This window comes from Amblyomma americanum, chromosome 5 (genome assembly GCF_052857255.1).
Source record: "Amblyomma americanum isolate KBUSLIRL-KWMA chromosome 5, ASM5285725v1, whole genome shotgun sequence".
NCBI lineage: Eukaryota > Metazoa > Arthropoda > Arachnida > Ixodida > Ixodidae > Amblyomma > Amblyomma americanum.
Window position 1 is genome coordinate 164160892 of NC_135501.1, and position 15167 is coordinate 164176058.

General features: G+C 47.4%; 1 protein-coding gene across 1 annotated transcript; it reads right to left on the bottom strand.

Moving 5' to 3' along the window:
• Positions 1-523: 523 nt before the first annotated feature.
• LOC144132908 (galectin-4-like) lies at positions 524-12953 on the bottom strand. Its single transcript, XM_077665642.1, has 8 exons — positions 12797-12953; positions 12634-12719; positions 12372-12564; positions 10729-10857; positions 8252-8317; positions 7546-7637; positions 3283-3463; positions 524-779 (listed from the first exon to the last, which is right to left on the bottom strand). Exons 1-8 carry the CDS (start codon positions 12866-12868, stop codon positions 633-635), a joined length of 966 nt encoding a protein of 321 aa, XP_077521768.1. The 5' UTR covers positions 12869-12953; the 3' UTR covers positions 524-632.
• Between the last annotated feature and the right edge of the window lie 2214 nt (positions 12954-15167).

Below are 15167 nucleotides of genomic sequence, written 5' to 3' on the forward strand. Positions count from 1 at the left end.
TGCGCAAATGATCCGCCTCCGGCGAAGTTGATACAGCGCCCTTCTCCCGAGCGGTGGGAGGCCTTGCTGGTCAGCTCGGACACTAAGATTCAAGTACGGGCAATCGAGCGGGCCACTGAGGTCGCCGCCAGCCATAGGCTAGCGGCCATCTAGTATGTGTCTCCCGCAACCTGCTCTCGGCGCAATAAATGTTTTAAAATCCAGTTTAATTAACGATGTCAGTGCACGTTAAAGCGCGATGTGAGGTGCTGCCACTGGTGTGACTTGCGAACCATGTTGCGTTTCCCAGCAACCTCTAACGACCAATCATTAACTGCCACATGCCACGGTTGGCAGTTTTCTCACAATCTGGTGGGCAGGTTGTGACGACGCCACAAGTTCACGTGAACCAGATGACGCACCTGTCATCTAGGGTGTTTCTCTGGGATTTTTTTTTTGTGGATTTTTTGGTCACTGCCAACGATTTGAGTTTTCTGCGACACGTGCTCCTTAACGCTATGGCGACGAAAAACGGCACACAGAGTTTTCAACCTTTGCACTGCCTCTATTGTAACTAGCGACGACGCGTTTATTCATGCATGACAGGGAAACCATGGGCCGTCGAATGAAGGCTGCGCGGGCAGCCTTTTCCATTACTGGCCGTACTGGAACTTGCAGCACGCCAGCATCACATCGCCGTCCACACTGAAGTGGCTGACGCGCTGCAGTGGCTGCAGCCGGTGCTGGAACTGGAGGTAGTGCTGCCCATTGACGGCCACGTCGAAACAAGAGTCCAGAACCTGCACGAGAGTCAGAAAGATCACTGTTCTGCACCCCTCGAAAGTCTCAAGGTGCCCTTCACAACAAAAGAAGTGTTCCGAGCTGACGATGACCTCCAGATTGAAAAGCAGGAAATTCTGAAACAAACAGGTCCTATGCGGAATTTTTGGACGAAGGTATTTTATTAAGTGCGAATACAGAAATGCATGGATAATTTGAGAGCATTTTATTATAAATCGCGATTCATTAAAGAATTATTGGCAGTCTCAAAAATTTAGGAGATAAGTTGCATTTAATAAACCGAACGCCCAGTGTGCCAGTGACTGGGTTATCTATAGCAGATGCGGCAGGGAAACCTGCCACTTATTCTCAAAAACAGGCTTTTTGAGGTAAAGAGTAGCTTTCTTTGGTAAAGTAATACAAGTGTTGGGGGACGTCAAAAAACAGGCGAATCGTGTTAAATAGTAAAGTAGTAAACTAAATTTTATAGTTAACTTCTTGCCTATTACCGATAGGCGTCCGCTATGAATTACAGACTTGTAGCCGGCTGTTAGTAAAAGCCATGCCTGTTTTAGAATTTCAAAAACGCGATTACCCTCGCCGCTATGGCACAACTCAGGCCATTTTTCGCGCCATTCGAAAAGCGCGCGCCGGCGGGAGGTGTGTCTAACACCTCCAAAAATTTTAATGAAGGTGTTTAACACCTCCACAACACGCCCAAACGTGTTTTAACTAGTAACAAGTTTAACTGTCTGTGTTCTACGTGCCCTCGTGAAGTCAATGGCGAGCCTTCAGGCGAGCTTTGCAAAATCATTGAGTTAAATCAAATGTAGTGCGAAAATATGTCCTGCAGAGGTTTGAGTATAGTGCTGCACAAGTTTGTTTGTTGTTTTGTTTTTTTTTGGGGGGGGAGGAAATGGCGTAGTATCTGTCTCATATATCGTTGGACACCTGAACCGCGCCGTAATGGAAGGGATAACCAGCAAGACAGCGACCGCAGCAAGTCCGCATGAGGTTCCAGCGTTTCACGCTGTCATTGTTGCATTTCTAGTTGCACTTTATTTTCAAACAATTTTAAAAACTGCTTCATAAGAACATTTCCTGAGAGACTTCGAATTATCAAGGTTCTACTCTGCTAACACGAGAGAAAAGAATTAGCAGTGGCTTAGATCGGCTATGCCAGAATATACGTAGCGAAAGCTAAGGCGTAGCTTGGTTAGCCTTGGTTAATCTTAATTGCAAGTCCAGGTTAGTCTGGTTTGTTTGGCTAGTGGTCACGTGGTTCGGCACGCGGGTGGTCACGTGACCAGTCACGTGGTGCAGTGCGACCACGGTGGGACTGCGAGCACGGCGAAACATTGAGTTCGTGGCCAATGTAGCTTTCGCTACAAAAGTTGTTGAATAGTCAGCCATGAAGTTACAACTCTGTCGTATGTAAAAAAAGCGAATGCACTCATCTAGCTCGAATATTTACTTTAAAATGAGAAATCCTTCTTAGCTGTAAGATTCGCTCACAATGCCATGTCCAACATTCTTGGCCAAAACTTTTTAATATTGAAAAACTGTAATGTTCTAGATTAGAAATATTGAAGGTAATGGTCGACTCTTCATATATGTAGCAAAATATTTCTTTTATAGCGTTTCCACCGCTCGCATCGGAAAACCAACGGGGAATGCTTTTGACGCTAGGAAGATTTTTGATATCAAAAAATGCAAGCCTGCCGACGGGAGACCTGCGGACATATATATTGTTATCCAGAAATCTCTCAATATATGAAAGTATTGCGATCACAAACTTTTTCCCGTTCAAAAATGCTTTTTTTTCAGAATCGTTGTGTATGATGTCAATTCAGGCTGCACAAATATCAAGATTTTCAAGTTTCAAATCGAAAATTGAAAGAGTAGCAATACAAAACGCATGAAAACCGCCTGCAGAGAAACCCTGCACAAGTTCATGTATCTCGATACAATAAACATAACACATGCACTAATAACCAAAAAAAAGGCTGATCACACTATAAAAAAATTGGCGATGGTTTAGCTCTGGTTAAACCTGGCGTGAAGTGATAGCTACAGCTGGCCGAGTGGAACTTTCCTAGTTGAATTGCAACGTTAGTCTTTCGCCGCTCCCTTTCGCTGGGCATTGCTACTTGATCTCCGTCCCACTTGACACGGCGCATGCGCACAGCTGTTGCAGCTCGGTTTAGCCGGCGCGCCGCGCCGCCGGCAACAGCCACGTGACAAACCACGTGACCAGCCACGGCACCGCGCCGCCGGCAGCTGCTCCGCACCACGTGACCAACCACGTGACTGTGGCAGCGCAGCCACGCTGAAGGCTCGAAATGCTACCGTAATGTAGCTATCGCTACAAAATTAGGAAAGATAAAAGCTATTATAAACTGAAGTAAAGTTCAAAAACTGGCTTTATGCGAATGAATGAAGAGAAAATAAAGGGGGAGAACGAAAAAAAAATTATTTGGAGAAATGTAGACAGGAAAACTATTAGAAAGGGGTTGAGAGTACCCGAATGAGCAGGTCAAAGTGCACGCCCGGGGCAAAGGGAAATCCGTGGCTCTTGCGTTCTTCGGTGCCCCATTTCCCATCCTGGAAGCTGTTGCGCACCATGTCATTGTGGCGGAAGCGAGGGCTGAAGTGGAATGCGATGTCCGATCCGTGGCCTCCGCACTGGAAGTTGAAGAAAAACCTGCACCGCAACAATTCAGTTTTAAAAAAAATTCCTAGACCAAGAAAATATTTACAAACAGAGAATTTGGCTTCCTACAAAATAGAGCAAGGCGAGAACGTGGGAGTCTAACTATATACATTTAGAATAGGTTGACGCTACCGGTTATGGACATAGGGGAATAGTGGGGTGCCAGTGCTCAGGCACAGGACAATGACCGGAGGAAAGGGTGTTTATTGGCTTGCGCCTGCGCACTGGCGCCCAGCTACTACCCTATGCACCTACCCGTTAGCGTTACCCTATTCTAAATGTATCGGCTAAGTTTTAACGTTATAACGTTAATACTACCGTTGTGCATAAAATCCGGCGTCGTCGCCGTTGTGAGCGAAAAATAGGCTGGGGTAGAGTCGCCCAGTTGGCCACCATGTCCACCCGAGGTGGCCATCCTTACGCAAAACTGGGGTACAAGATTCTTCTCGGCCTCGTGCAACCCACCATGGTCTAAAAATGTTCCGGAGAAGCAACCTATGGAAGTAACGTGACCTAAGTGGGTCACCTAAATCACGTGTCCTTGTGCCGCAATCACAACCTGTCCAGCGGATTGGCAGCTAACTGGTTACCCTGACAAGTGGCAGTTAAGTTAATGGTTAATCACGAGAGGTTGCTCAGGAGGAGCAACTTGGGTCGCATAAGCCCCACCGATGGAAGCACTTCCCATCGCAGGGATGTGGTGCATCCCACAGCGCAAGGAATGACATAGGACTCCCAGGAAGTTGTGAATGTAAACTTGAGAATGACCAATTCTGCATATATGGGCATTAGCCCATTAACTCATAAACGCTATCACGTCATACCCTCAAAGTGGGGCTTAAGTGTCTCTCTCCAACTTCGCTAAAAAACCTCGGTGGAGGAAAGGAATTTTCACTCCTGTCCAAGGCGGACTTGCCCAAGGTAAAATTTGTCTCCCTCGGAATTTGCTATCTAGATTCATATGGCCGACAAATTTTCTGAACACCAGAACTTCTATTCACCTGGTCTATTCACCTGGTCTATTCACCGGGCCTGTTCACTTGTTTTAGCAGACTCGTCTGCAAAAACACTCGTCTAGGCAAGGTGGTTGTTGCCCAAGAGTGAAAACGTTGTCTGAAGACGCTGAGAGGCACAGAGAAACTCCACAGACAGCAACGCCAAGCGAAGAAAGATGATTCAGTGCAGACATACGAAAGCATGTGGAGAGAGGCAGAATGGCATGTGTGGTCGCCAGAAGGTCATTGGTAGTCTTCAGCGGTAGCTGGGATACATTGGTAGTCTTCAGGTTTGTGCCACAAGTACCACCCAATTCCATCTCCGTCCTAAGGTGTCCCGGATGAGGACGCCTCAATGAAGCATCGACATTAGGGAGTCCGACCAGCGCTGGACCAAACTAGCTTGAAAGCAGCAACGAATCGCGAGCAGCGGCACCAAGGCTATGTCAAAATACATACCATGCAACTGCTGCGGATACGCTGCCACTAAGGTCTGGGATCAAAAACTTGAGGGAACAGTTAACCTCCGCTTTAAGGGTGTGACGTGACAGCGTTCATGGGTTAATGCCCATATACGCGGAATTGGTCATTCTCTACATTACATTCATAGATAACTCATACCATTCCTCATACACCACTGTTGGCGCAGTGTTAGAGCGCTTATGCGATTCGCCACCGCCCTGCGATGGCAGGTGCTGCCCTCGTTGGAGCTAGTGAGATCCAGGTCACTCTTCTCGAGCAACCTCTCGCGACCAGTCATTTATCTGAACCACCTGGCATGGTGGGCATTTTGTTATGTTGTTACAAGGTCACGTGTCCTAAGATGACAAGACAAGGTCACGGGCCCATTTTTCAACTATGGCGGGTTGAGCGAAGCCGAGCAGATTCTTGTGCCCCAAAGTTGGCCTTAAGGTGGCCACCCTGCGTATATAGGGTAGCCACCTGGGCCACCCTACACCGTCCGATTTTTCGTTCACAACGCTGACGACAACTTATTTTCTACAGATCGGTTAATATTTTGGAACTATAGGATTGTTAGTGCGAAATGTAAGATGGAGGGTTAGGGTGCAAGTTTAAGGTAAGCGTTCAGTCTGAACACGTGCGGCAGTATTACTTAGCTTATTACTTAGCATATTACTTATTAATGTTTAGAACTACTTAGCTGAATGTTTTAATTAATCAGTGCGGCGTCACATCGGTGCTATCGACCGGCTTGTTCTTTCAGGCTAGACTAACGACTGGGCAAATGGTGTGAGAGTTGTTTGCACTAAGAACACAAGATAAGAGAAGTGACGAAAGGAAGATACAAAGTTATGTGCGCTTTGCTCCTTGTCTATTACCATGTTGCTCAATGACCTTTGTTGCCTGTGCCTTTCAAGCTGTCGTGTCTTGTCTGTGCATATGCGTGACTTACTGATAGTGATAACTATAGGTGCCCACAAGGAAGCTGTTGAACAGCGGGAGACTAAAAATAAGGCAACCCATGCCCTCTCGAGAGACTACCCTTGCTTCAGCCGCACAGTTTTCTCTTACAGGACCGAACTGGTGCTCTCACATTAAGGCTTCCATTCAGGAGCCTAGTTGCTTTTGAACATTCTGTCCCAAAACAAGCACATTTTGTAAGAATTGTATGGCCTACTCTAACGGAGCAACAAAAAGGCGATGTATCGGACAATGTCGCCTCTATCAAATTGTCGCAAGAAAGCAGACATTGAAATCATTAAAACTGTAACGAAATTACAGTGACTTATTGACATTCTCCGGTATTTTGTAACCTAATGTTTTGCTTTTATGGTCTAGTGATTCAGAAATGTAGTTAATTTCAAAATTTAGCAGCGAATGTAAATATATATTTATTTTCGGAATTAGTATTCATAAAATGGACAGCTGCTCTTTGTGTTGGCCTAGAGTTCTTTTTTTTTTTTGCTGTCTGACGCGTTGAAAGCAGGGACGATAAGCGACAAGCCTATAGGCCAATGTAACGGCAGGAGTGCATGTGTCGGGAGCATCTCCCAAGTAGCAATGTTTAAGGATGTGCTCGGACCGGCACATGAGCAGATGAGGCATTTTGGACTTCTAGATGTGTCAGAAGCATACGAAGAGCAGCTCTCTGGGTAACGTCCGCGAACAGCATAGCGGTCTATCCTGTGGTGCTCGTCGTTCGAGGCGCGGAGTGCGATGTGGACACGCGCATGGCCCGAACACCTTCTAAAGGAAACTGTGACGAGGTGGATAGTACCGCCAAGGCAATAAGGTGGATAGCCAAGGTGGATAGCCAAGCCAATAAATAATCCGCTTCATAGGCTTCAAGTGGTGTAGCCAGCTCTGAGCATCAAGGCACTGGATTGGCCGCTCGTTTTTGTCTGAGCACAGTTAAAGTGACGAGTGTTTGGCAGTGCTTCTCTCTTCTTTTTGTCGCTCACATTGCATTATCTTTTTAATGGCCTGAGCTGTAAGGAATAAACAGGAGAGGTGGAAAGTTGGCTGGGACGGAGTTTGTCGGGAACCAAAGGATGTGCGGGTTGCTTTTTGAGAGATTATTCGGGCTTATTTTACCCCATTTTCTTGGGAGCGAGGTATACTGAGGCTGTGTGAGTCGAACAGCGAGGCGCACAACTTAGCGGACAAGCAATATTTACATTTTGTTTTGAATAGTTAGTGCGTTGTCTAGTTGCGTTGACTCTAGAGGCGCCACTACGACCAATGTACTTCTTCACGTGTATGACAACTAGAAAGCAATTTAAAATCAATTGCATTACTTTCGAAAGTAGTTATGTCATTACTTTTTCTAAGCAGCAATTTGTAATGCAATGAAATTACATTTGCGTGATTTTGGGCAAATAACTAGTAATGTAGTTTAATTAGTTTTCTAGTGTAATTTTGCCATGTGTACAAAAGATAGTACCGTATAAAAAGAGTCTCGGGGATGATCCTGGTTTGTTTGTCGTTTTCTTGTCATTACAGTAAACCATAACACTTGCTGAAGCGCTTGTTCTTTTAGGGCTTGTTTAAAGAAAGATCCCCTGCAAAGCACGTGTGCATGCAAAATGCGTGCAACGCAAGGAAGAGGCAGCTCACGAGCTCGCTTCGCTGTGTGGCCGTCCGCTGAGGTATACCCTTAGCCCTGGCTCCATGCGGCCACCGGGTAGCATGTGCAGGAATGGTGTCGGCTGCACACATGAGGGAGAGGGAGAAAATGGGAGTTTTTAGCATGAACAGACTTACAAAGCCGCTTTCAATGCCGACCATAAAATAATGTGCGCTGCATTTTCTCCAAGGACCAAGCGCCAGCCTCAGGACTCAGCTATGCGGCCTCATTGTTACCCGTCTAGTAACACCAGACGAAAAGTAGCTTAGCACAATAACTTGCCTTTGCTAGCATTTCTCAAGGATAATCTTTTTCACCTCCGCTACAAAACGATCACGCTGTAACAATCTCTGCACTATTCGGCACACTCCGTGTTCTGTTGCATTACACATTATAAAAAAGTTCTCTTTCAATTGCTTTGTACATTTGTTGCATGCCTACTGTATTACTGTGGCCTCAGTATGGCCTCCATCAGCCTCGCAGACAAAGAGCTGGCCCATTTGCGCATGCGTAGACGATAACTCCTGACTCGGACAGCACTTATTTGTGAATTGTTCATAACAGAAGTTGTTGAAAGTGCGTCGCTCGTTCTTGGCTGCTCTCCACCCGTTGTCCGCTTTTTTTTTTGCGCTGCTGATACTCCTAAACTGTAACAGCTCTTGGCAACCGTTGACCTTTTAAATAATCGTCACTCACTGGGTTGTACACGATGGTGGGCTCATTCGCCAGTGCCATCGGCTGGGGGTCTTCCATGGAAGGCAACTGCGAAAAGGGAGCAAAGCTGTTCAATTAAAAACGGCGCCGAAATAGGAGTCAGAAGAAAGTGAATCACGTAATGGTGACTAATAACAGTTTCTACGGTTCAGATCATGACTGGCGTGAGGTAGCGTTCTTAACGAACGCAAGAAAACACGGATAGCACGCTGCTGCAGGTAGTGCCTTATAGCTCCAAACACGTGAAAAGGACAGAGCTAGAAAGCAGTGAAGTTGAGGCCCCATATCTTCCAAGCAATGTGCATGCACAGCCTTTGCCAGAAGTAACCAGGTGGCATGGTTTCCTTCTCATTCGAATAGCATAGCCCTTACGGCTTCCCTAAACATAAAAAAGTTCTCGGAAGGTGAGGACAAGGGTTCTCCTTGTGTCACATATAATAGGGAGTTTGAAATATAAGTATGAACGAAAGAGGTTTGAAGAAAACGACGGGGTTTGCGATAAGGACGACGTGTATTAACCGAAGAATAAAGAAGATGAAGTATTCGGTGAGGTGGGAACAGATGATTGGTGGAGAAGAGAAGAAGTAGAAGAGAACGACAAGGATGACGTGTACCAACGCCAAGGTTATAAAAAGCGCTAGGGAGAGCGAAGTACGGAGGGAAGAACAGATAAGCGGAGGTTCCGGCGGGTCAGGAACGCCTCGGATGGAAAAGCAACGTCGACTACTGATCCGGTGATCTCGAGTTCTACGGCGCCGCACCGTGGGCTTCCTGCCGTTCCTGAGCCCGTTAAGGGGTGTCAGTGGATGATGCAACCACCTGCTACGGCCAGGGGTGCCTCCAGCGCTGTTGCCACCCATCCGGCTGGTGACCCCAACGCCAACACCGGCATCACCTCCACGGGCACTTGGACGCCGCCAACGACGCTGCCAGCGACGCCAGCCTGAGCACTTCTAACGCCACATCGACGCCGGGTACTGGACCCATGCAACGCTGCACTAGCACCGAACTGTGAGCACGAACGCCGAACGCTAGTAGTAAAGCGCTAGTAGTAGACGCTGGTATTAGTGTTCCCGGGTCCTGTGTATAGGTAGCCTTTGTGTTTTGTGTTAGTTTTGTGTGCTAGTGTTTCTGTCACGTAGGGTGTATTAAATGTGCGTTTGTGTGAGTACATCTGTCGCCTAGTCCATTCTTTCGTCCCCAGTGTTCTCCGGGGATCCGTGACATCTTACCATACAAAAATTTAGAGCTTGAGGGCTGGCAAAACAGCTTCAATATACGACTTAGAAGCAGACCGTCTAGCTTGGTTACTTTTGGCAAAGACTGGGTCGCGACAACTCAAGGTGCACTACGCTCAAGTGAGATGCCAGGACCGTGTCTGACAACGTGTCTGGTGTGCTATCGACTCCTATGAGGATTTCCATTAATAAAGTGCAAAAAAGAAAAAATTTCTTACAAGCACCTGGTAATATTCAAATGTGGCATGAGAGACGAACTTTTGTAATATTGTAACACAGCCAGTGGTTCGCCTTGAGTGACCCCTTTCATACACCACCCCAAAACATAGTTCCTAGTAGGTGGCCCCTCCCTTAGGTGTCAATACAGCAGGTAAGTAGGCTCGGCTTTGAGCTCCACTGTCCAAAAAATTTCACTTCAGTTGACAAACGCAATCGGACCAACCTATTATGCGGCGAGTGGATGCACAATGACATAGTACCCCACCCCGCTCCCCCACCACCACCCATCGCCACAGCCACAAGACCTGTGGAGATTGGCAGTGTGTCATCCAGTCATCTTCAGACTGTGGCTAGGCCAAACGGCTCACTCATGGTTTAATATAGTTCGATACAACCCAAGAACGTAGTGGATTTTCCCGTCAAAGAAACTCCATCCAGCTAATTGCGTCGGCCGATTCTCATGGCCCTGCTAGCGTGACAATGCAGGTAGCGGTGCCACAATGGAGAGAGGGGTTTATCCCCCCCCATAGAGGGAATGAATTATCCCCCTTCATCTAAACCACTCCCTGTTTTTCCACTCTAGCAGGGTCATGAGAATCGGCCGACGCCATTGGCTGGAAGGGGGTCCTTTGATGGGGAAAAGCCGCTGTGTTCTTAAGTTGTATTCGACCATAGTGCATTCTACTAATAATGTCTAGGTCAGAAGCTGTGCTCGTTAGGACTTCTGATACTATATTACGCTTTTATATTATATGAAAACACGTATAGAAGAAGACGGAGGACAGTTTACATAGTAAAGTTACATGTCACGAGAAGTCGCGTTATCCACCAAGATCGTGTATTTGGTCCCCAACAAGAAACCTTGAAAAATCTCGATTCCTCAATTCCTTCACAGCGCCACATTCCTTTTCTATTTTTCTTCGTATCAATGATATAATTAGGAAACGCAGTCTTTACTTTTTAATACTAATGTGCTAAGAAGTCTTCCTCGCATGCGGTTACCATGAATCCCAGCGGAGGCTTCTGCGCGACCCTGTGAATGGTGACGCAGCCGTCCATCTTGAGCCTCTCCACGGTGGAGTAGAGGAGCCGGTGGTTGAAGTAAGCGAAGTGGCGCTGGTTGAAGGCCACCTGCATGCACGTGCATACCAGCCACATTTTGCGAAATTGTCTCTGCAGCGCTGCTTACCGGGCGTCCAGAGCCGGGTCAGCCACCTTCATGAGGCTGTTACTGGCCGAACCCACTGACCTTTCAGAGCATGACCAGAAAGTTGAGCGACAAAGAGGAAAATTATACTTTCTAGATTCTCACATGCTTCCTGTTTTGAGGAACTATAGCGCGAAGTTGTTAACTTGTTAAGCATCCAATGTGCAGGCTAATCTCTGAAAACAAAACAAAAGAGAGGCTTCCATAAGTTGTACTCCCTAGACTGCACCTTCTAACTAGAACTGAGTGTAGGTGGGGTGACCTGGCCATTCGGTGCTGTGATCTGGGGGCTCTTGCCAATTGCGAGGGTTTCCTTCCACTGGGTTATCTGTTGCTAAAGCCGACGTCGTCGCTTCGGCGGACGCGGCTGTTGCGACGCGTTCTCTTCTTTCAATGTTTCCTCTCAAATCTCTTTCTCTCTCTGCACGTGGCAGTGATTGTGGCTCAGCTCGAGCCTGTGAACAGGCCCGTGCAATCTCCTTCTCGCCCTTCCTTCAGTCGCACTAAAGCTGCGTTTCGATGGAGGCGAAACGCTAAGGCGCCCGTGTGCTGTTCAATGCCAGTGCACGTTAAACATACCCAGGTGGTCGAAATTATTCCGGAGCCCTCCACTACGGCACCTCTCTTCCTTTCTTCTTTCACTCCCTCCTTTATCCCTTCCCTTAAGGCGCGGTTCAGGCGTCCACCGATATGTGAGACAGATACTGCGCCATTTCCTTTACCAAGCAGCCAATTCAATTCAAGTTTGCTCCATGGTTTATGTTGGTTTAACGTCCCAAAGCGACTCCGGTTATGAGGGATGCTGTAGTAAAGATATCCGGAAATTTCGACCACCTTTCAAAATTCGAAGACCGAATTCAATTTTGAAGACCGAGCCTTACTACTGACAGCGTTCGTAGTCTATAGCCCAGCGCAGACACCTCCCTGCAGTAGTGTTTAGCCGGCCAAGAGAAATATCCGGGTGACTGCCGTATCTCATTTTTCCCTTGCTTATCTCAGACGGCACCTCTCGCTGCGACCGCCTGCAGTCTCCGCATTCCTGCTGACAGATTGGGTGGACAGGCTATGCTAATGGCGTACAAAATTAAGTTTTGCCACACACACACGCATATACGCATATATATATATATATATATATATATATATATATATATATATATATATATATATATATATATATATATATATATATATATATATATATATATATTAGCAGACAAGGTAAAGGAAATGAGGGGCTCGTTTGACAAACCTTCAAGGGAGCTGGGTTGGGTTTCGGTGTTAGCTCCCTTCATAAGTATATATATATATATATATATATATATATATAGAGAGAGAGAGAGAGAGAGAGAGAGCTGAAGCCTCAGGCATCGAAAAAACATTGCTATCTACGTTGATATATGCACAGGCTCTGGAGCGATTGTTTCCTAGACCGTACCTTGTAGCCCATCTCTTCGACGAGTATCATTGCCTCAAAATTGTGCTCCTGTTGCACGGGCAGACTCTCAATGCTCTCCTCCTCATCCCAGCTGCCGCTGCGGCACGTGTTGAAGACCACTTTGCCGGCATCGAATCGCACAGCTATGTGCAGGGCTATGTCACCAGTTCCAGTCACCAGGTTGATGTGGAACCTGCGCAGAAGCAGTGATCGCGCACATACGCGGGCAGCGATGCGTTCCCGCGCAGTTGCAGTACTCTACCTCTTGGGGCTGCTCAGGACATGGCCCGTCAGTTCGATGATCGTGCCCGGCACGAGACTCTCCAGGGGGTGGTCCATCGGCACCGCCTGTCACCAGCAGGAGAAGAGGCCCGCAGTTCAGGTACTAGTCTGAGACGCGCGCAGAGGGGTGCGGCGATGCTCACCGGTTCGAATGTCACCAGGCGTGGTTCCGGGTACGGCGGCAGACTGCGGAACGATGACAAGTTAGCTGTCATCTGCCGACAGGAGCGGAGCAGCTAAATACGGCAGGCGATGCACGACACACCCCACGCAGTGGGCGAGAAGCGCAAGAGATACAACGGTACAATGGGACAATAGATAGCCAGTGCTCCTTGCTGCGGCCCATTGGCTTATCTCTCAGCTGTGCTTCGGAATACTGGGGAGGCTTTCCGTCCACTTAAACCTCGCAGGGGTGTGTTTCCGGCCGCTGCGATGGTACTATGGGTTGCGGCCTCTTGTGTTCAGAGCATTGCGTCTTCACTCTAGAAATGACGTCCTTTATTGCATGCTATTAAACAGTAGTGCAGCATTCTTTGCATTGATGAAAACTAGCTGTTGTGGCGACTTTTGTTCTTCCCCTTCACTGTGCTAAGAGGTTTGTGTAGCACTTTTGTAGCGCAGGTATCAAGGTGTATTGAAAAGGGGGCACGGACTTGAAATTTTGAAACCTGACAAAGGATATATAATTAGTTAAATGATGAGTAATTCAAGCAAAACAAAAATCGGCATGCACCTGCCGGCATGCGATAGGTGAGAGCAGGTAGTCTCTCCAGATTCGTGAGCCCATGTGACTGCTGGCAGTGCACAGGAATTGGGCGTTGGTGCTCAACGAAAACTTGTAGGAGTCTTTCAAGGCAAAAACACTGACATGCAAGAATACCCTTTTAATGCACATGCGGCATACGAAAGAACGACTTTCTCATGTCCTTTGCCGAGTCTTATATTTCGACTTGTTTTTGCGAGATCATTTGCAGTAAATCGTTCGCAACATACATGTTTTTTTCTATCACGTGTTGTGTGTGGCTGCAGTGAACGGGAGATGTGTGTCTAGCAAGCCAGGAGACTTAAAAGGCCAAGAAAGGGTCAAAGTCATGGTTACACTCACTGTAACACATGTTTGGACTAGCGTTGTGCAATTGGTGCTTGCAAATTACTGTAAGAGCGTTTGAGTTATCAGTGCTACCTTGGATTATAGTCACAGCATGTGGGACAGGACTGCTAATTTGTTACTTTATTTATTCCGTTGGTTTTGTAAACTACTTAGCATCGCGCACACCCCGAGAAAGCTTGCACAGTTACTGAACCTGTTGTGGCAGTTCCCCACTGTGCGCGCTTGTGAGCACCCTCACAAACTTGTGACTGCTGAGAGACCAGCTTTGTATGAGTGGTTGACATGATCCATTTGTGCACTGTAGGATTTGCATAGCATGGTTGTATTGAAATGGCATGCGAAGAATGTTGGGGTATACTTTTCGCTAAATTGAGGACAGCAGACAGCTATGGAAAGAAAAGCTGTCAGCATATTGAGAAAAAGAAAAGGCAAGGGGGTGGATTGCAGGGCTGGTGCACCAAGACCAGCGTTATGTGGAGGCTTGCCTGTGCTGCCTGCGCACACTCGGAGCTGGCACCCGTGGAGTGCATGTACGAGGAGCCCTGGGCGGTGAGGCACCTGCTGCTCATAACCACCCAGATGCATGCCACCAACCAGGAGTGCATTGCAACCATCCTCATGGCCGTTTGCAAGGCAGGGCTCGTTTCTTCATCCCACTTTAAATGCATGCCACAAGAAAAGTTATCTTTACTGAGCTTTTGTGAGAAAATTGCATATAAGTCAAGTACCCTCTCACGGAAGGTTCTGGTAACTGCATTTTCTTGACCGCTATGCATCAAAATAGCACGAAAGCAGTGCAGCGAGCATTGCCAAGAATGTGAAGAGTCCTTTGTCTCAGATTCCCATTGGTCAGACAATGGGGCTGTGGCCAGTGCAAAGCCGTTAAACCCAGCAGCTCTTGGGCCTTCATGCCATGTTGGGCTTGTTTGGCCTGCTGGTGAGGTAATTTATTCTCACTGGAGAAATCAGATCTCCTGCTTTGCAGGTGGATGCTTTGGGGGATTGCAGATTACTACAAGAAATATGTTTTTTTTCAGCATACGGTATTTACACGATTGTAAGCCGGCCTATAAATTTGAAAATCCGAAGTGGGGGGGGTCGACTTACAATCGAAATGAAAACATCGCACTATATGTAAAGGCGAGACAAACGAGATTTCAGGAGTGCTACAGCGTGGTTGCATTTTTCATTTTTCCTGCGTGGCTCCGTCGCATCGTTCTTGGTGCTGGCCTTGAGCAGCTGCTATGTCAATGCGCTAAACCGGAATCCCCTCCCCGCGCGCGCGGGCTGCTCGATAAAAAGCAAACTGGCACCTCACACTCCCCACACGTGGCTGCGCTTCGGCGCTCGAGGGAGTTGATGGTAGGGCCGCTGTTCTAATCGAGGCGGCACCCCCACTCGGA

What these genes read in the sequence shown, in the direction of transcription:
- LOC144132908 (XM_077665642.1), bottom strand. Translation starts at nt 12,868, where the DNA reads ATGACAGCTAACTTGTCATCGTTCCGCAGTCTGCCGCCGTACCCGGAA. An exon ending in GTCCTGAGCAGCCCCAAGAG is followed by an intron (nt 12,565 to 12,633) that starts GTAGAGTACTGC and finishes GCTTCTGCGCAG; the next exon opens with GTTCCACATCAACCTGGTGA. An exon ending in AGCCTCCGCTGGGATTCATG is followed by an intron (nt 8,318 to 10,728) that starts GTAACCGCATGC and finishes CCCTTTTCGCAG; the next exon opens with TTGCCTTCCATGGAAGACCC.